This window comes from Megachile rotundata, chromosome 12, assembly GCF_050947335.1.
Source record: "Megachile rotundata isolate GNS110a chromosome 12, iyMegRotu1, whole genome shotgun sequence".
Classification (NCBI taxonomy): Eukaryota; Metazoa; Arthropoda; class Insecta; order Hymenoptera; family Megachilidae; genus Megachile; species Megachile rotundata.
Genome location: NC_134994.1, coordinates 7,398,105 through 7,421,570, shown reverse-complemented (window position 1 = coordinate 7,421,570; position 23,466 = coordinate 7,398,105). Strand labels below are relative to the sequence as shown.

The following is a 23,466-nucleotide window of genomic DNA, read 5'->3' as shown; positions in this document are numbered from 1 at the left end:
AGTCAATTTTTTGTTAAAATTTTTATATTGTAAATCACTACTTTGTAATGAATTATTAACCGTGATTAATAACAGAATATAAAATACTTGTAACATACTTTATTTGCAAGATAGTGTCTATAATGTAATACAAAGCTTGAGAGAGTTTTTACCATGTGTTTGATTTAGTCATTTAAAAAGATATAAAGAGCAGTATTTTATTACAAAATAATTAATATATAATGTCGGAAGTGTTTTGAAATCTTCATTATTAGATATTGTTTTTAAATTTAAATTTAGGCGAGCGCGATTTTTGTAAAAGAATGCTTGGCATCATCTGGCGGTGAACAGTGATACTAACACAGAAGAAAATTACGTTTTTCTTCAAAACTATGGACTAATGCACTTTTCTCTGTTTGATGAATTGTTGTATAATCTTAAAGAAACTGAAATAATGTCATTATAATTCGTAAATATTGTTAGAAACAAAAATGAAAACTATTGCACATGGACCTAGTTTCACATATGTTTCTTGTGTTTAAAAAGATCTTATTTGCAAATTAATAATGATTAGGTAAAGTCAAAACATTCCGAAGTTAGTTAGTTTTGCACTCCGATATAATTTGATGCATATTATAAGAAATTAAACCAATAAAATAAATATTAATTGAGTACTCAAGAAAATGGAACAAGGGGCGCCATCTCTCCGGCGAACAGGGTGAACTACACACTTTTGAAACTCTACTTTAATTAGTTCTCATCTTCTACCGCTAGATGGCAGTACATAAAAAACCTTGTGGTGATCATCGGAGTCGTCGTCGGTCAAAAGGAGTTCTATTTTCAAGCCGTTGATAAAGAAGAATTTTATTTGTACTTGATATTCAATTTTATTTATGTTCAATTGTATTTTAAAATGCAAAATGTACGTTATTCATTCCTTGATCATATCTGAATTCAAAAGCACATATTTAAATTCAATCCAAAATTAATTTCAATAAATCAGTTATTTCTGAAAAGTTATTACTTATTGACTATTTAAAATATAGAAAAGCAAACTGTATAACCTTTATAGGAAATGTCTTCCTATCTTAACAATTAATAAATTAATGACTTTGTAAAGTAACTGATTTATTGAATTTGATTCTGAATTTGATTTAAATACGTGTTTTTGGATTAAGGTTTGATTACAGAATGAATAGCGAACGATTTTGTTTTTAAAATATAATTGAATATGATCAAACGATGATAGCTTTAAACATTAATTGATTGATTGATTGATTGATTCTTGTTGCGGGCGTTAAACATTAATTATTTGTTCACAAGTATAAATAGAATTCTTCTTGATCGACGGCTTCGATAACAGAACTTTTTTTAACCGACGACTCTGATGATCAACACACCTTAATTATCATAAGAATTGCTTAAAATTGTTAATGGTTTGGTAAAATTCAAAATCGTTCCGAAGTCAGTTGGTCTTGTATTCCAATGTAATTTGACGTATATTATAGTGAATTAAAATAATGAAATCAATACATATTAATTGAATTGAATCGAAAAAAAAACCATACCCGTGGCGCCAACTAGGGTTAGCATCATGGAACTATTTAAAGTACTGTTTCAAAAGTGTGTAGTTCACCCTGTTCGCCGGAGAGATGGCGCCACTAGATCCATTTTTGAAAAAACCCAATTAATGTTAATTTGATTGATTAATATGCAATATATTTATTATGTTTTGGTTATTCCTGGTTCTATACTATCAACAATATATTCTGTAGGTCCGTAAATGCGTATTATGCGTTCAGAACATTTTACACATTATACTGTATCTTGTCGATCATATAGGGAATGATATAAGAAAGCCACAATATTTTCATTTGAGTTACCAGAAACTGTTCTCACAGATATTTTCTTTTGCAACAAGGAACTTATTTGCTAAATATAGTTCAAATCAAAGCATGACATTTTTTCGAAGTGTTACCGATCATTACAAGACTTGTAAATTTTCTAGATTTTAATTAATGTAGAATTTATAATGCATACTTATCGTTATATACTAACTTAATCCATGCGTGTTTAATGCACGATACCTGGAACTCCAAATGGTGCATTTAATGAACACACACATATTCAGTTCAAAACAGTTTCGTAAAAGAAAGTGCGAAATAAATGAAATCATAATTTAATCGTAAATCATAGCTATTAGCTCGATATCGTTTTCTAAACTTCATTTCTAGAAAAATATTTAGAAAACGATATCGATTACACCACGGGAGGTTGCTAACTACAGTGACTCACCCTATCTCCAAGACCCAACCATCCACCATTTGCAATTACCTCATTTATTAGAAAGATAAATGAGTTCTGACTCTACTTAGCCTGTTGGATCTTATTTTTAAATGTGTAAATACTCGAACACCCAATTCTAAAAATTTGAAAATTTCTATATGTAAAAATATTTGTATTTACAATGCTTCAATTTTTCTAGTACATGAAATTGAAATTTCTATATTTCTACATTTTTAAATTTGATATAATTGGACGTCCAAATTACTAAATTCCCAAATTTGAAAATTTCTACATACACAAATATTTGAATTTGCAATGCTTCAATTTTTCAAGTGTGTAAAATTAAAATTTCTATATTTCTATGTTTTTAAATTTGATATAATTGAACGTCCAAATTACTAAATTTAAATATTTGTATTTACAATGCTTCAATTTTTCCAGTGCATGAAATTGAAATTTCTATATTTCTACATTTTTAAATTTGACATAATTGGACATCCAAATTACAAAATTCCCAAATTTGAAAATTTCTACATACACAAATATTTGAATTTGCAATGCTTCAATTTTTCAAGTGTGTAAAATTAAAATATCTATTTTTCTATATTTTTAAATTTGATATAATCGGACATCCAAATTACTAAATTGAAATATTTGAATTTGTAATGCTTCAATTTTTCTACTCCATGAAATTAAAATTTTTACATTCCTATATCTTCAAATTTGTGAATACTTGAACACCCGAATTACTAAATTTATAAATTTGAAAATTTCTATTTTTCCAAATTCTTGAATTTCCAATGCTTTCATTTTCCAAGTGCATGAAATTAAAATCTCTATATTTCTTTATTTTTAGATTTGATATGACTAGACGTCCAAATTAATAAATTTCGAAATTTGAAAGTTTCTACGTTTCAAAACTCTTGAATGTCCAATGCTTCTATTTTCCAAGTATCTAAAATTGAAGTCTCTGTATTTCTTTATTTTTAAATTTGATATAATTAAACATCTAAATTACTGAATTTCCAAATTTGAAAATTTCTACATTTCCAAATTCTTGAATTCCCAATACTTCAATTTTCCAAGTGTCTAAAATTAAAATTTCTGTATTTCCCTATTTCTAAATTTATGAATACACGAACACCCAAATTATTAATCCCCAAATCTAAAAATTTCAGATTTACGTAAGTTTCACTCTCCGCTCTATACACACCTGCACCCATATGCTCATCGACGAGCACTTGATATCCCCATCAATCTTATAAGCTATCCACCCCTAAAATCAATGTATTAATAGTGTCGATGTTCCAAAATCAAGCATTATGTAACAGCTCCGATTAATTCCGGTTGCACCGTTAAGCCTATCCTTATAAGCATAACACAACTAATAATATACATTTCTGGTGACATCATCGCAATTTTTTGTACAAGCATGACTCATTTTGTAGATAAGTCATGCAGTTACAACAGCTAACTATTTTTGTATATCGTAAGTATAACCGCAACATCTGTCATTTTTTTCCTCCGAAAACGTTAATCACTTTCTGTGAACAAAACACTAAATTTATTCGCAGACGCATTGATACGCCGCCAATTATCATTAATATGACTTGTTTTCTATTTAATTCGTCTCATTATGTGGCAAATATGGTGATTAAGATTATGGAGGAAATACCATGAATGAATTAGATTACATGACCTAATATCTGTGGTAATATGACCTGATTGTTCCAGCAAAAAATGTAACAATTTCGGAGAAAAATTTGTATGAAGTTATTTTTAATAAATGATACAAATATTAACTGTCAATATTGTAGAAAAATTATTGTAAAAATTGTACAATTTATACGTGCACTTATAAATGCTTTTTCCTACTTAACCTAAAATTCAGCACAATACTTCGCCTCCATTTTGTGTCAAGGTGTACAAAATGGACGCCATTCTAAAACAGTATTAAAACAAGAATTAATGAACCAGTTCAAATTCCTTCGACTGATTTAATTGTTTTTTAAACGAGGAAACGGATAATCTCGAAATGAATTTGCATAATATAAAATATCCGTTTATGAGCGATTAAACGAGAAAACAAACAGCTCGAAATGAATTTATTAATGTATCTATTTATAAAAATGAAAAATACGTATATCTCAGAATTGACAAAGCAGTTCAACAAAATATGTTTGTTCGTTATTATGTTTACATTCTGCGGAGTTAAGAATGCATTTTTCTTCTTCGGGAATTAAAAAGATCACGCAACCGAAGGGTGAATTTGCATAGAAGAAAAGGAATGCGGAGAAGTGAACGCTCTTAGTTGTTCATTTTCTGCACAATGACAAAGTGAACGGATGAATCGAAAGAGGTAAGCGGCCGACGAAAGTAATGTGCAAATACATGCTTATCACGTGCTCAGGTACGATCGTGTGAGGTTAACTTTACGCGTTCGGGACTCTCCACACATATAAATTCGACATTCGATACGTATTCTTGCTTTTGTCCATCCGCGGGCATGAATTTATGCTTTGCCGCGGCTTCGCGTGAAATATTTATTGCTCTCCTATTTTCATTCCTCGTGATTCGTAGCTGCTAAAGTATGCATTCGGCAAATTATGTACGTGCTCGACACGTATGTTTAGAGCGAATTTTTGAATTTTGAGGTTTTCAGGAATTTTGGGAAAATTTGGGGGATTTGGGGAGGTTGGAGAAATCAAAGGATTTGGGTAATTTGGAAAATTTAGGAAATTTGGAAGACTGGAAATTTAGAAAATTTGGGAAATTTTGGAAATTTATGAAATTTAGGAAATTTGGGAAATTTGGGAAATTTGGGAAACTTGGGAAACTTGGACAAGTTTAGGAGATTTGGAAAGTTTGGAGAAATTAAAGAATTTAGGGAATTTGGAAAACTGAGAATTTAGAAAATTTAGAAAATTTGGGAAACATGTGGCATTTTAGGAAATTTGGAGAAAGTTAGGGAATTTGGAAGACTGAGATTTTTGAAAATTTAGAAAATTTGAGAAATTTGGGAAATTTAGGGAATTTGAGAAATTTGAGAAATTTGAGAAATTTGGGAAACTTGGGGAATTTTGGGAAATTTGGAAGATTTTGATAATTTTGAAAAATTAGGAAATTTGAGAAATTTGGGAAACGAGGAATTTTGAGAAATTTGGGGAAATTAAAGAATTTAGGGAATTCGGAAAGTTTATAGAATTTGGCAAATTTAAGAATAGGAAACTTGGGAAATTTTGAAATTTACAGCATGTAGAGTATTTGGAAAATTTGAGGAGTTTGGAAAATTTGGAGAATTTGTGGAATTCGGAGAAATTTGAAAATTTGAAAAGTTTTGAAAATTTTGGAAACTTAAAAAACTTAGAGAATTTTGAAGGTTTGTAGAATTTAGAGGACGTCAGAAATTTTTAGGATTCGGATCATTTCGAGAATTTGGGGAATTTGAGGATTTCATAGAATTTGAAGAATTTCGAAGATTTTGGAAGTTCAAGAATTTGAATACTTGATAATTTGAAGATTTAAGAAATTATAAATTTTGCAATTTAAGGATTTAGAAATTATGAAGTTTAAAAGTTTAAAAATTCAAGTCTCGAAAGTTTGAAAAATTAGAAATTTGAAAATCGTTAATTTTAAAAATATATTTGACAATTTGAATGTAGAAACTTATAAAGAGATCTCGAAGATCAATATTCATGATCTAAATCCTATTACTCTTGAACATTCAGAAATTCCAACACGTAGAAAGTCCACAAATCTAAAAGATCCAATATTAAAACGATTGGAAAGTTCCCTTCCAAATTTCATAAATTCTCCATCAACCCAATGAATTAAATTTCCAATTTTTCAACATTCCTGAAAAGTAAACGATGGAATTTGCTCAACAAGGAAGGAAGATAAGGCATTCAATTTTCTTAACCAGTACAGAGAAATTCGTGCAGCATGCTCACACGATATTGCGCCATTGAATACACGCTCACTTTTGTAGAAGCGCGCGCTCACACCAGCTCGTTGGCGCCGCACACACTAAAGCGTTTTCCATAGTGTGCGTGCATTTGTACAGAAATGCAGGCGCGTGTCGAGTTTGTTCGGCGACCAGTGCGCAACCGGTCGGCGCAGGTCCCCGTAAAAAGCCGGGGGCGCGATTCCGTCGCCGCTCTTCGGATACCACGCGCGTTCGTTCTCTCAGTTTGTATTCAGTATCCACCTCGTGTCGGTGGATACGTTCGGTTCTTTAATTCTATCAGAACGAACATTTGTTTTAAGTCGTGAACATACCCGTCCGATCGTACGAGCACGTTGCCATTGGTCCGAGTTTGTTGCAGACGGATAGTGCCATTTGTGCCATTTTTGTTGTCAAGTGTTTTTGAATTGAGGATCAGACAATATGCCGACTTTCAAATTTATCGGTCTACTGGTGGTACTTCTCCTTGCGCAGGGTAAGTACACTTTGCGTTTTTAATTTCTTCATTTGGGACAAGTGGATTGATTGATTTAATTGGACCGATAATTGGGAGCGACAATTGGGAACTTGACATTGGTAATTGGGTAGAGAGCTGATCTGAATTTGGAGATTTGATGTATAGGGAGTTAACGAGTAGGGACTTATCGGAGAGGAATTTAACGCGTAAGGATATATCGAGCGGAGATTTAACGCGCAGGGATTCGACGCTTTGAAAAATAAAAATTTAGAGGTTCAAAGCGTGATTCAACGCGTGAAGATCTAAAATGCGGAGATCAAGCGAGTGGAGACGCAACGCGCGGCGATATATCGCGTGATAATCTAACGCACGAAAATCTAACGTGTAAGAATCCAACGCATGGAAATTCAATACGTAGTGATTTTATGCTTAGATATGCAACGTGTGGAAATCCAATGCGCAAAATTTCAACGCGTGGCAATATATCGCGAGGAAATTCAACGCGTAGAGATTGTACGTGTAGTGATCTAACGCGTAGAGATCTAACACATAGATATTCAATGCGTCGAAATCCAACGTCTAGAAATTTGGCACGTGGCAATATATCGCGTGGTGATCTAATGTCTAGAGATTCAACGCGCGGTGATATATCGTGTGATAATCTAACACATAGGGATCCAACGCATGGAAATTTAATACATAGTGATCTCACGCTTAGATATGCAACGCGTGGAAGTCCAGCGCACAGAATTTCAGCGCGTGGCAATATATCGCGAGGAAATTCAACGTAGGGAGATTGAACACGTAGTAATCTAACGTGTAGAGATTCAATACATAGATATTCAACGCGTCGAAATCCAACGTTTAGAAATTCAACACGTGGCAATATATCGCGAGGTGATCTAATGTGTAGAAATTTAACGCGTAGGGATCTAAATCGTCGAAATTTAACTCGTGAGGATCTAATGTGTGCAAATCTAACTGATAGTAACTGGACGCATTGGGATTCAACTTGTGGCAATATATCGCGAGGTCATCCAATGTGTAGAGATTCAACGCATAGAGTTCTAAATCTTCGAAATTTAACTTGTAGGGGTCTGATGTGTGGAAATCTAACTCATAGTAATTTAACGCATTGGGATTTAACTTTTGGCAATATATCGCGAGGTCATCCAATGTGTAGAGATTCAACGCATAGAGTTCTAAATCTTTGAAATTTAACACGTGAGGATCGAATGTGTGGAAATCTAACTCATAGTGATTGAACGCATTGGGATTTAACTTTTGGCAATATATCGCGAGGTCATCCAATGTGTAGAGATTCAACGCATAGAAATCTAAGTCGTCAAAAATTTAACTCGTGAGAATCTAATGTGTGGAAATCTAACTCCTAGTGATTGAACGCATTGGATTCAACTTTTGGCAATATATCGCGAGGTTTTCTATCGCATTGCGATCCACCACATACAGATCTAATTTCTGTTACTAATAACTCATATGTATCTAATTCTTAATCTAGCACAATGCAATATAATACGTGGCCATATAACGCATCCGCAAACAAAAGTCCAAGTTACGCGAATGCTTGTCAATCGATTTCGAACGCTTGTTGAAGTTGATTGGTGCATCGTGTATTGTAGAAGGTACGGATAGTTCGATCAGTTAATTAAATTTCGATTTATGGCACTGCAGATAGAATGAACGCGTTATAGCGTGGGTGAGCAGAGATGCGTGCTAGGTAACGCGAAAGCCACAGGATCGTATCGACTCGGACGATAATTTCGCATGCATCACGGATAGTTAACAGTTACTTCACCGTCCGCTCCCTATAAGCAGTTGCAACAATAGTTACCATTGTGGGTAGCATCGGCGAGCAAGTTGTAATCGTTGTCGCGGAAGGAACAATTACGTGTCTTAAAAATGCTTAATTACTCTTCCTTGTTAGTTTAGCGAGAGGCGCGTCTATTATACGATAAACCCGTAATTGCACGTATGTACTTTTAATTGCGTATTAACCCTAGAAAGATTAACTGCAGAACTTCAATATCGCGTTACGATTTGCGTGCAATTCTATTCTTCTTTTATATTTCAGTTTAAACATTAGACACATATGACAGCATTTGATCACATATTTTCTGTTAAATGCATTTATTTTAGTGTAATGGTTGGTATAGATAATTGATTACTGATATGTGGTAATTAAAATGTTCAAGAAATACCAAAAGGAAAGAATTAAGTCACCAGCTAAAATTTGCAAATTTAACACAAATATATTTTCTGATTTAAAAATTTCTCTCTCCACATCCTCCCACACCCCTAATTAAAACCTTTCAAAAGTATAATTTTCTTCCAACTATTTAGCACGTTCTACACATTTTGTATTTGCTTTCTTTTATGTGGGACATTATTTGCATACATTCTGCATACATCGACACCTATGTCATAATATCCGCGACACGATATAAATCATATTTAGCAATTTTCATTTCTTTTTCTCTTCTTTGCTGTAATAACCGAATGCATAAATAAGGTGGACGATTGTCAGAGTCCGCAGTCTAATTTTGTCCACGCGTTACTCACCACGCGGTTCAATTTAATTCACAACCTACACAGCTGTATAGTATTGAAATCAATTACTGGTATGAAAGGAGAAGTATCCAGCTGGCTACGTTTAGGTTCACGCTTAAATTGTAACTTAAATCATTCGAACTGTTTCGTATCTAACAAGTACGTAATTATACAGGGTGTGGCAGTAACTTGGCAATCGCAATTACGCGCCTTTCTTTTTATCAGTTGATTAGTTTTACTAATCAAGTAATAGAGACGAATTATCTTAAAATGTTCAACCTTGATGTTAGGTCAAGAACACGTAGAAAGATAGTTATATTGCCAGACAGTGGAGAACTTTTCATACATGCGCTTTGTGATCAATGATTTTCGTGAAAGTTTATATAAAGATGACAATATAAGATGTCTAGTGTGTTATCAAAATAATTCGAGTATCATGAGTGATAATCAGTAGAAATTGTATCTACACTTAGCTTAGAATTTATAAAACATATTTTATCATCCCAAATGTTAAGACAGTAACACTAATATTATTATTAATATTTTTAAAAAATCTCTTGCATCGAGAAAATATAATAACATATGTTATATATGTTACTAATAATAATATATGTATATTTGTTAATAAAATTACTATTAGTAATATATGTTATATATGTTACATATCACATTATGCAAATACTGTTTAACATTAAAATTGTGCAATAGTAATTTTATTAAAATTATATGAATAAAGTATAAAATTGTGGAGGAACATATGTCACATATGTAGTACATATGTTACATAAATATGTTACATATCACAGTATACAAATACTGTTTAACATTAAAATTGTGCAACATTCTTATTAAAATTATATGAATAAAGTATAAAATTGTGGAGGAACATATGTTACATATGTAGTACATATGTTACATAGATATGTTACATATCACATTATGCAAATACTGTTTAACATTAAAATTGTGCAACAGTAATCTTATAAAAATTATATGAATAAAGAATCAAATTGTGGAGGTACATATGTTACATATGTAGTACATATGTTACATAGATATGTTACATATCACATTATGCAAATACTGTTTAACATTAAAATTGTGCAACAGTAATCTTATAAAAATTATATGAATAAAGAATCAAATTGTGGAGGTACATATGTTACATATGTAGTACATATGTTACATAAATATGTTACATATCACAGTATACAAATACTGTTTAACATTAAAATTGTGCAACATTCTTATTAAAATTATATGAATAAAGTATAAAATTGTGGAGGAACATATGTTACATATGTAGTACATATGTTACATAGATATGTTACATATCACATTATGCAAATACTGTTTAACATTAAAATTGTGCAATAGTAATTTTATTAAAATTATATGAATAAAGTATAAAATTGTGGAGGAACATATGTCACATATGTAGTACATATGTTACATAAATATGTTACATATCACAGTATACAAATACTGTTTAACATTAAAATTGTGCAACATTCTTATTAAAATTATATGAATAAAGTATAAAATTGTGGAGGAACATATGTTACATATGTAGTACATATGTTACATAGATATGTTACATATCACATTATGCAAATACTGTTTAACATTAAAATTGTGCAACAGTAATCTTATAAAAATTATATGAATAAAGAATCAAATTGTGGAGGTACATATGTTACATATGTAGTACATATGTTACATAAATATGTTACATATCACAGTATACAAATACTGTTTAACATTAAAATTGTGCAACATTCTTATTAAAATTATATGAATAAAGTATAAAATTGTGGAGGAACATATGTTACATATGTAGTACATATGTTACATAGATATGTTACATATCACATTATGCAAATACTGTTTAACATTAAAATTGTGCAACAGTAATCTTATAAAAATTATATGAATAAAGAATCAAATTGTGGAGGTACATATGTTACATATGTAGTACATATGTTACACAAATATGTTACACATCACTTTATGCAAATACTGTTTAACATTAAAATTGTGCAACAGTAATCTTATAAAAATTATATGAATAAAGAATAAAATTGTGGAGGAACATATGTCACATATGTAGTACATATGTTACATATATATATTACAAAACACAGTATGCAAATACCAACATTAAAATTGTGCAACATTCTTATTAAAATAATACCAATAAAGTATAAAATTACGGAAGAAAATTAAGTGAATGGAATACAAATTCAATGTAGTAATGAACGCGTTGAAAAGTATTTAAACGAAAGTAATTTTCGAAGGAACTATGCAAACTCTATATCTCGCACGATCGCCAAGCATAATGGACGCCGATCGAGCGTTAAATTCGCGCGCTTAAATATGCACAGGAATGTAGTTTACGAGGAATGTTAATAAAACAATTAGCCAACGTTGCACTCGAGAACGCTCTAAAAAGAGTGAAACCTTGCGAAGCAAGAAGTTACTCGATCAAATTCACGTATCATCAGAAATGGTATATGACTTGAATGCGTTGAGCCACTCAAAATACCAATGTTTCGCCGCTCTCGACGTTCAACCTTTTCAACGGCCGAACAAATCGAGCGTTCCATCAAACGAGAAACTTATTTCGAACGCCTATCGTTTCTATCATCTAAAAGAGTGTGCACGTTGATGCCAATATTTTCCTAGAATCTGCATTATGTCGAAAGGTCTTTGATTTTTATCGGAACTTGTTAGCTTATTTGTCTAGTGAAAGATTTCGAATGGTTTATATCACTCATGGTGTACAGTGTTGTTCAAGAGTTTGCAAGGTTTTGTTTTATTATAAATTTTGTTTCTTTATTTTAAGTTATAGTGGAAGAACTTTTGAAAGAACTTTTCTTGAAGTGCATAATTTAGATATGAATTGAAATAAAATCACACGTGCAGTTCATGCACAATTCATGACTTGCAATAAAATTATTGCTCTTTATTTTAATTTATAATGCGAACTTTACTGCGCATTTATCACTTTGCATTATCAACATATGTTTGAAGTTCAAGGTCACGCAATTAATAAATATTTTGCATTTGCAATATTGAGTTAGAATAACCCCAGTGACCTAGAGAGCTAAAGTGACCCACAGTCATTTCATCTACTCTTTGATTAAATTATTATGCAACATATGTTTGATGACATGTAACATATGACACACATGTGACACACATTTCAAAAAAATCATCTGAATAAATTTTGTAATAAACTTCGTATAAATTTGAAATGAATTCATGAACCGATCATTACACCACTTTAGTGTTAGATAAATGATTTCAATTCTCAAATTCCTGCCCCAACCGATTCTTGGAAACGTCATTCATTTGTTGACGCCATGAGAACTCGCTTACCAGGTACTTTAATGCTATCAGGTTCTCTTTATCAGTATTTATCCGAGAGATCGTTGAACCTAGATTTTACCATAAAAGGATTCGAGACATTTTTAGGATTCGTGACTATTTCAACTTAACCTAACTTAATCTACTATGTCTCATCTTTCTGTATTCAAAATATTATCAAACAGGTTTGCGTTGCATTTATTAATTTTCTTCAAATTAAAAATCCTATATGCTCAAGATTTATTGTATTTCATGTTACGTATCTGTTAACATAACTACACAATGATTAGCAAAAATTGAATTATTACATGGGGTGCAAAAATGTAATTCAGTCTTCAGGCATAAGAACCCCTGACTTCAATAAAAATCCTATATAATCAAGACTTATTGTATTTCGTATTACGTATCTGTTAACATAACTACACAATGATTAGTCAAAATTTAATTATTATATAGCGTGTGCAAAAATGTAGTTCAGCCCTCAGGCATAAGAACCCCTGACTTCAATAAAAATCCTATATAATCAAGACTTATTGTATTTCGTGTTACATATCTGTTAACACAATTACACAATGATTAGCAAAAATTTAATTATTACATAGGATGTGCAAAAATGTAGTTCAGTCCTCGGACAACATACGAACCTAACCTAAACGATTTCGGCTCACCTGGACAGCGTTTAGATAACGTCAAAAGAATTTTTGTAAATAACGTCAAAAAACTATCCAATGAAAAAGTATTAAACTTAACAATAAAAATACTACCGGTTAATTAAAATCCAATATCATTACAGAAGGCTTGCAACACGTCTCATTGCGTCGTCGACGTAATATCGTTTTTCCCCCATGTCGGTTTCGTAGTATTCTCACAACCGGACGCTGCATCGTCTACTCGGAATGTTCGTCACGTACGAAACGAGTTGGTGCCTCGGTGAGCATCGGGGCTAAGAAGAAGCCGCTCCTATTATTAAGGAAAAAATGGAACATCGAGGGGCTCGATGTTCACCAAAAATCTGTGTATACGGTGCTGGACACGACTAAAGCGTCCCAGGAAACCATCTGCCCCCGGTCATTCTCCTACCTGAATCTTCTGTTCACCTGGCGTCCTTTCCACCTTGCCCCTCGCCGCCCCTCGCCTCCTGCCGTGTTACTTTCGTTTATCTTATTTTCGGAGCCATTCAGCAGTCGTCCGCCAACTACTGCCACCGGTTCTTTGTGAACCAGCCTGTTTCTTCGCGATACCGGCCCCCGCTCGTCTCTCTCGCTCGCATACTTTTCTCAATGGAATTTGCCAACAGCTGGACCACCGATGCAAGAAACGGATCTTCCCGTTGATCTTGCAGACTTATGCTAAACGATCGTGTAATCGCTGACGATACGCTGTAAAAGCGAAATTGTTACATTTTTTGCTGCTTTCTGTACACATTGAATGTGTGCACGTTTTATTCAAATCAGATTTTTGCAGTCTGAGTTTTATATCTTGCGGTTTTAAGATTTGTAATTTCATTGTTCTTGAACCTTTATTTAAGATTTGTTTGAATTTGTAGAGTTTGATATTTGTTGAAGTCGATATGATATCTCTGGAGAATCTTTATCTTGGAAATATCTTGATGATAGGTCTTCAATGAACTATAGTTTTTATTCATTTGTTGAATTGATTTAGACAGAAATAACAAGGGAATTTTAACTTTGGGGTATTGGAACTTTGAAGGTGTTGATTTTGGAATTTTTGAGTTTAGGAAACTTCGGAATTTAAAAATTCTTAAACTTTGGAACTTTGGGACTTCAAGACCTTGAAAGTTTTTAAAAATCTTAAGTTTGGAGGATTTTGAAACTTGTGAATTTTTATATTATCGGAATTTAATAATTCTTAAGTTTCTGAATTTCAGGACTTTTGGGAAATTTTGGAATTTTAGGGGTTTTGGAAAGTTTGGAGAAATTAAAGGATTTGGGGAATTTGGGAAATTTAGGAAATTTGGGAAACTTGGAAAACTTGGGGAGATTTAGGGGATTTGGAAAGTTTGGAGAAATTAAAGAATTTAGGGAATTTGGAAGACTTTGGTTATTTTGGGAAAATTAGGGGATTTAGGAAGGTTGGAGAAATTGAAAGATTTGGGGAATTTGGGAAATCTAGGAAATTTGGGAAACTTGGAAAACTTGGGGAAATTTAGGGGATTTGGAAAGTTTGGAGAAATTAAAGAATTTAGGAAATTTGGAAGACTGAGAATTTAGAAAATTTGGGATATTTGGGAAATTTTAGAAAATTTGGGGAATTTTAGGGAATTTGGAAGAGTTAGAGATTTTTGAAAATTTAGGAAATTTGAGAAATTTGGGAAACTTGGGGAAATTTGGAGAAATTTAGGGAATTTCAAAATTTTGAAAATTTAGGAAATTTGAGGAATTTGAGAAATTTGTGAAATTTGGAGAAATTAGAAAATTTGAGAAATTTGAAAAATTTTGGAAACGAAAAACTTAATAAATTTTAAGGGTTTGTAGAATTTGGAGGGTGTCAGAAATGTTGAGGATTCGGGGAATTTGAGGATTTTATAGAATTTGAAGAATTTAGAAGATTTTTCAAGTTCTTAAAACCTTTTAAAATCTTAAGTTTGGAGGATTTTGAAACTTGTGAACTTTCACATCGTCGGAGTTTAATAATTCTTAAGTTTCTGAATTTCAGGACTTTTAGATTTCTGAATTTTTAAATTGTAAGGCTTTGAAATCTTTGAGTCCTTGAATTGCAGGATATTGATATTTGCATAATTGAATCATAAATTCAATAAATAATAATTACATAAATAATGTATTACAAGCAAATGATCAAAAGTTACAATTTACAAAATCTTCATCTTCACTTCAAACCACTATTCTCCCTAGATCGCCCAAGTGTCTAAACCTTAACCAAAACCACCCACCGTAATATACGCATTAACCAAAGACACCCAGCACTATGCAACGCTAACGCAGCAAATGGTATCAGTCCATAATTACAGCACAATTAGTCATCGATAATTCGTCATTATACGTGACCATGCCTCATTGCAACTCAATTATTCCATACACTTCTTGTTGTTATTACAATTCAAGTTTTCTAGTTTCTCTAGAGTGTAGCGGAGAATAAAAAACATTTCCGTCGCAGTTCTCTTCATTTTGCCTATGCAAGCCCATTCTAATTGCGTAATTTACGAGACTCCGCAAGGACCGTCGTTTTTCACCTCCCTGCTTCGCCGCGTTTCTCTGTGGCTACAATTAATGCAAATTTTATAACCAACGTGATATGACAGCTCGATGAAGTAGCAACGCTCTTCCTGATCGCGTAACAAGGTGTTTTGCAATTCTTGAAGTCCTTGGTGTGGACGCGGCGAAAGACTAATATGTTTGTTCTCCTATTAGGATGCTGAAGTTCTTGTTACGTGGACGTTTGAAGCTGGATATGATTAAATATTGACTTCATGCTTTATGCTTATGAAAATCGCTTTCTCTGATTTACTACGTTTAAATGTATTTACTTTTATACTCTTATTGTAGATTAGTTTATTAGGTATCAAGTTATGATTTTATTTTATTAAGTATCAAAAATATGAAGTAATAGGTACTTTTTATATGTGACATGTTTAACCAAGATTATACAGCAAAATAACAATGAAGTTTTTAGAATACTCAATTTTTGTTTATGTCTAAAGTTTCTGATCCGTTTGATGTACAAAATAAAAATATACTACACTTCTATGACCACACTACCCCTATCAATGTACTTCATTAAAAAAGCAATGCATTAAAATAGTTATTGTTTCAAAAATGACGACTATTAATCATGTTCAGAAACATTTATTCTTTGTTTGCTTAAAAGCAATTACAATTCTTACATCTCTATCTAACAAATTGCGAGGATGAATATGTCTACTGATCAAGCTGTACCTACTTTCTGAAAAAGATGAATACCTTTGCTCAACATTACTTGCAAGCTTGAGTCCTTATCTGTAAGATTGCAAGGAGGAATGTTACTGTTAATCAAATTATACCTACTTTCTAAAAAAGATGAATATGTACCTGACCTCAACATCAGTTGCAAGCCTTATGTCTTTATCTAACAGATTGCAAGGATGAATATGACTATTGATCAAGCTGTGTACTATCTGAGAAGGGTGAATATTGCTCAAAATAAATTTGCAAGGTCCTAATAGGTTGCAAAGATAAATTTACTGATCAATTTGTACTTTCTGAAAAAGTAAATATCCACTTAACATCAATTGTAAACCTTGAAACCTCATCTATCAGGTTGCAAGGGTGAATATGTCTACTGATCAAGTTGTATACTATCTGGGGAGGGTGAATATTGCTTAAAATAAATTTGCAAAGTTCTAACTGGTTTCAAAGATAAATTTACTGATCAATTTGTACTTTCTGAGAAAGTAAATATCTACTTAACATCAATTGCAAGCTTTGAGTCCTTATCTATCAGGTTGCGAGGACGAATATGTCTACTGATCAAGCTGTATACTATCTGAGAAGGGTGAATATTGCTCAAAATCATTTTGCAAAGTCCTAACAGGTTGCAAAGATAAATATGACTACTGATCAAATTGTACTTTCTGAAAAAATAAATATCTACCTAACATCAATAGCAAACCTTGAGTCCTCATCTATCAGGTTGTAAGGATGAATATGACTATTGATCAAGCTGTATACTTTCTGAGAAAGGTGAATATTGCTCAAAATAAATTTGCAAGGTCCTAACAGGTTGCAAAGTCAATTTGTACTTTCTGAAAAAGTAAATATCTACCTAACATCAATTGCAAACCTCCCTTATCTAACAGGTTGCAAGGATGAATATGTCTACTGATCAAACACTATTTATCTTTCGATAAAACTGAATACACGCTCTCCTATAGGTAACCTCAGAAAGTTGGATAACCTAATAGAAACGTAATACGGCGACGCGATGGAAGCACGCTACAGGTCAACATATGTACATACATACATACATATCAACTCGTGCTGTTTTGAATCGTACGATTTAATCGCGCGGTTTAAATACGCGATCATCGGAAATTAACGGGGCCAGTGGCGTGCGTGTAAGTAGTACACCACGACTTATCAAAGATTACGTCACGTTACATCCCGGTTTATCCGAGTAATTAACTAATTGAGCTTCATTGGACGACGCCCGGGAGAGGTGGCTGACAGAAGAGGTCAGGCCCGCATGAGAAAACGCTTTTGGACGTCTACCTTTTCAGGAAAAGATCTTCGGAGTTTCTCAGAAATTTTCCCAAGGAAGATCGACCACAGACGAAGCGAAAAGAGAAGAAGAGGAAGAAGTATTAATCGCTATACCTGCATCGCCCACTCGCGCAGCCAGAGAAACGCGATACCTTGACGCCAGATTGTCGTTCGTGTATATACGTATCTACCTTTTTTCACGGGAAAAAAGGTTTCGTGATTTCAGCCGGTAGAACGGGACGCGAGCACGTTTCTTCGACAGGAATTTATTTTTCTGGTTGGAATATCGGCAGTTTTTAAAGTTGGGATTTTTAGACTTGGACGAGGTGGAATCTTGGGGATTTGGGAATGGAAGTTTCGGAATTTTGGAGATTTGGGAATTGGAAGTTTTGGAATTTTGGAGATTTGGGAATTGGAAGTTTTGGAATTTTTGAGATTCGGGAATTGGAAATTTTGGAATTTTGGAGATTCGGGAATTGGAAGTTTTGGAATTTTTGAGATTCGGGAATTGGAAATTTTGGAATTTTTGAGATTTGGGAATTGGAAGTTTTGGAATCTTTGAGATTTGAGAATTGGAAGTTTTGGAATTTTGGAGATTTGGGAATTGGAAGTTTTGGAATTTTTGAAATTCGGAAATTGGAAATTTTGGAATTTTGGAGATTCGGGAATTGGAAGTTTCGGAATTTTGGTGATTTGGGAATTGGAACTTTTGGAATTTTGGGAATTCGAACATTTGGAATTTTGAAGTCATATAATTTTGGGAATTTTGGACCTCGGGATCTTGGAATTTTGGAATTTAGAGAATTTGGAAGCTTGGAATCTTAAAGTGTTGAAATTTTTTAAATTTTGGACTTTGAAATCTTGGAATTTTCAGATTTGGAGAATTTGGAAGCTTGGAATCTTGGAGTGCTGGAATTTTTGAAATTTTGGACCTTGAGATCTTGGAATTTTCAGATTTAGAGAATTTGGAAGCTTGGAATCTTAGAGTGTTGAAATTTTTTAAATATTGGACCTTGAAATCTTGGAATTTTCAGATTTAGAGAATTCAGAAGCTTGCAATGTCTCTTTTCCACACCATAACATATAAATCCTTCATACACAGTTATCAAACATAACCTTCGTAGTTTTCGTCCAATAATTACCTCTACCCTATTTCTTTCCACACGTTTCGTATAAACGCCATGCTTTTTCCAGTTCATGAATAGAAACACGATAAGCCGTTCTTGTACCACATATTTACATAAGAATCTTATCTTGTCGTACGTTGAACGCGTTCTAAAAGTACGAGTACTGATACAATGGAGAAATTAGCAGATTCATGATTATACGGCTACAAGTACTACAGTCCTAATTCATAGAAGTAGAGGCAAGATAGAAATCGTTCAAGGAACTACGGGTCCTACTTCCATCGTAGATAACAAGACTCTTTTCTTATTATTGCCCTTGACTCGTTGCTTAAAAACAGTCAGATAATATGTATCTTATGAAATTTCCGCTATAATTACGCAACGAAGCGTTTCGTGGAGTTATAACCTACTCATGTTTGACCTAATTTTGGTAGTTTGGAGTACTAATATTCAATTATCGATATAGAAATGATTTTTTAAATTTTACCGGATCTTAGAATTTATTAGGACACACATTTTTAAACGTACTGAAGGTAGCTTTAGTGCAGCAGTTTACTTTGAGTATCAGATAGTTTCGTAGAGTTCGAACTTCTTCACAAAATGGTTGACCCAATATTATTAGTTTGAAGCAACACTAAAATTCAATTATTGACACACAAAACTTCAACTATGATTTTTTTAATTTTACTGGGTCTTAGAATTTATTAGAAAGTACATTTCAAAAGGTATTGAAGGTAGCTTTAGTGCAGCAGTTTGCTTTGAGTATCTAATAGCTTCGTAGAGTCCTATCCTCTTTACAAAATGGTTGACCCAATATTATTAGTTTGAAGCAACACTAAAATTCAATTATTGACACACAAAACTTCAACTATGATTTTTTTAATTTTACTGGGTCTTAGAATTTATTAGAAAGTACATTTCAAAAGGTATTGAAGGTAGCTTTAGTGCAGCAATTTGCTTTGAGTATCTAATAGCTTCGTAGAATCCTAACCTCTTCACAAAATGGTTGACCCAATATGATTAGTTTGAAGCAACACTAAAATTCAATTATTGATACACAAAACTTCAACTATGATTTTTTTAATTTTACTGGGTCTTAGAATTTATTAGAAAGTACATTTCAAAAGGTATTGAACGTAGCTTTAGTGCAGCAGTTTGCTTTGAACATCTAATAGCTTCGTAAAATCCTAACCTCTTCACAAAATGGTTGACCCAATATGATTAGTTTGAAGCAACACTAAAATTCAATTATTGACACACAAAACTTCAACTACGATTTTTTTAATTGTACTAGCTCTTACAATTTATCAGTAAGCACATTATAAAATATTTTAAAGACAACTTTAATTTTCGTGCATAATTAAAAATAATAACGAAAAGAAACTTTGAGTATCTTTGAGTTTACAATGTTTTTACTCAATCTATAATTCTACATGAAAGTTTATAATATACCTGCAGTTACAATTAAACCTTCTCAAACTGTTACACGAAGCTAATTTTTCAGGTGAAAATTTATTTGCAAAATTTCATTAACCACATTTTTCATTAGCCACATCTTTCGTTAACCACATCTTGTGAAACTACCGAGAGATGTATATTTTTCTTGGCTCATATTATCCCACGTACGTTTATAAACATTTCATGTTTAATTTGGAAATTATTTAAGAATGGTTAATTTCGTCCATGTCCTTGAATTCATTGATTCAATATTTTCGACATTCCTCTCTATCAGTTCGTGGGCACGTTTCCACGAAGAGTTCCCCGTTTATTTCGGTTATCTTGCTCGAATAACATTTCCCGGTAATTAAACAATTCACCGTGGATACACAATGAATCAGAAAGATTCCCTCCGGTTATTCCGGACGTTTCCGTTGACGGATTTCGATGAATCCCGCGTTTATTCCGAGCTGAAGCATGTAGCCGGCGAGACACGATTTCGGCGTTCCCGATTCGTATTTAGGCCGCACGGTGGATCCGTGCCTCGTAATTCTTCGTCTCGAACCGAAAGAGAGAGAAAAACAGAGAGAGAAGGGGTCTTTTCAATCCTTCCGCTTTATTTATCGCCGAATACCGCTAGCGGTCTCGAAATTTGAACAGCTGTAAGCGCGTTTCCTATCCGCCACACACGCCGTCGACCATTGTGACACCTTGGGGACATCTTTAATTTACTAATTTATAAAAATTTGAAGCTTTAGATTTACAAATTTTTTTAGGCTCGAATTATGAATTTGACAAATGTTCAAGTCTGAAAATTTATAGATCACATCTCTGTAGACATGCAAATTTTTTTAATGATTAAATTGTCAAGAATTTTTTGGGGCTATTAGATCTTCAAGTTTTCAAATTCCTGATTTTGCAATTCTTAAAAACTCAGACTTTCAGATTTTCAAATTTTTTGAATTTTAAGTATTCAATTTTCCAGGTATTTTTTTTAACTCAAATGTTTTGAGTTTTAAGTATTCAATTTTCCAGGTATATTTTTAAGTTAAATTCATATATTCCAAAATTTACAAGAACTCTAATTTTCAACTTTCAAATCTTCAAGATCTCAAATTTCTGAAATCCTCAAATTAGTAAAATCACCAAATTACTACAATTCTGACATTTCCAGATTCTGAAATTTTTAACGTCTTAACGCTTGACATTCCCAAATGTATAAATTTCAAAATTCACAAATTTCCAAGTCTTAACTCCCCAGATCCTCAAATTCCCAAATTTTCAACAATTCAGATTTTCAACTTGTAAATCACCCAAGTCCCCAAATTTCCAACTACCAATTTCCCAAATTTTCTATCCCAAAATTCCTTAATTTCTAAACTCCCAAATCCCTAAATTCCTAAAAATTCGAAATCCACCTCCCCAAATTCCAAACGACCAAATTTCTAATTTCTATGTTTCCAACTCCCCAAATTTCTATCTTTCTAACTCCCTAAAGCCCTTATTTCAAAATTCCTATATTTCCAAAACTTCAAGTTCCTAAATTCCTAAAAACCCAAAATCCAACTTTCTAAATTCCAAATGATCAAATTCCTAATTTCTAAATGTCCCAAATCCCCAAATTTCCAACTTCCAATTCCCCAAATTCCCTATCCTAAAATTTCCTAAATTTCCAAATCATCAAATTCCTAAAAATCCAAAATCCACCTCCCCAAATTCCTAATTTCTGTGTCTTCAACTGCCAAAATTTTCACCTTTCCACCTCCCTAAATCCCTCATTTGAAAATTCCCTAATTTCTAAACCCCCAAACCCTCAAATCCACAAATTTCCAAACCCCCAAACCCTCAAATCCCCAAATCCCCTAATTTCCAAACCCCCAAACCCTCAAATCCCCAAATTTCTAAACCCCCAAACCCTCAAATCCCCAAATTTCCAAACCCCCAAAACCTCAAATCCCCAAATCCCCAAATCCCCAAATCCTCAAATCCCCAAATCCCCAAATCCCCAAATCCCTAAATCCTCAAATTTCCAAACCCCCAAACCCTCAAATCCCCAAATCCCCAAATCCCCAAATCCCCAAATCCCCAAATCCCTAAATCCTCAAATTTCCAAACCCCCAAACCCTCAAATCCCCAAATCCCTAAATCCCCAAATCCCCAAATTTCCAAACCCCAAACCCTCAAATCCCCAAATTTCCAAACCTCAAAACGCCAAAATCCAAAAACTCCTCAAATCCCAACAATCCAACATCCTCCAGTTCCCAGAATTCCCTCAATAATTGTCGCAAACCAATAATTGCCTCGAAACTACCAAAAATTTAATGATTGTCCAAAAGATTGTCCGAAAATCGTCAAAGGGTAACCAGAAAGTATTTACTATCCATCCCACGAAGGATTCGTGCAGCATAAAGGGAGCAAGGACCATTAACGACCCTATCCAGCTGTTGTCCTGGAATCTTAATAGGCCGGACCCGTTGAAAAGTCCCTTGTGACGCTCGATTTACGAGCATCGGTTTATTTGCAAGGACAACAGATAGAATGAAGATCGTCGATGAGAGGATGTCGAAAATATACACGACAGATTTAAACGAGAATGAATGATAAACGGGATACGGAATTGTTCAAATAAACCCCGTTGCGAATATCGTGGTGCGATGACGTCGTTGCAATATTATGTAAGTGTTAGCCGCGAAAATATCCTGTTTTTAACTAGCTGATGATACAGTCTGTATTTTTCTTTCTCACTGTTAACGGTTTAAAAAGCTTCCTCTTTGATGACTTTTTCGCTCGACATTTGTTTTCAAAAATATTTTTATTCTTAGATTCACAGTTTCTATTTTTGGAGGAATGAATGGTTTTGCTTTGACTCACATTTTTTACATTGTAGGTTACTAATTTTTCATTTTATTCTAAATGAATAAATTTTCTTTTGAATGGGTCCTTTTTTAGACTTGGATTACTTTTTAATATTGCTGGTTGGAAACTTGGAAATTTGGGCATCTTCAAACTTTTTACTCTTCAGTTTACCAACTCTGACATCTTTCTAAAGACTTTGAAATTCTG

At 33.0% G+C, this 23,466-nt stretch overlaps 1 protein-coding gene across 2 annotated transcripts in view; it reads left to right on the top strand.

Moving 5' to 3' along the window:
• The first annotated feature begins 6,420 nt into the window (after positions 1 to 6,420).
• Positions 6,421 to 23,466, top strand: part of LOC100879995 (neurotrimin) — a 117,496-nt gene continuing 100,450 nt past the window's right edge. For both annotated transcript variants that reach the window (XM_012279768.2, XM_012279767.2), the window contains exon 1: positions 6,421 to 6,704. In XM_012279768.2, the coding sequence (XP_012135158.1) occupies positions 6,653 to 6,704 (52 nt within the window). In that variant the 5' untranslated portion in view covers positions 6,421 to 6,652. The remainder of the gene's footprint in view (positions 6,705 to 23,466) is intronic.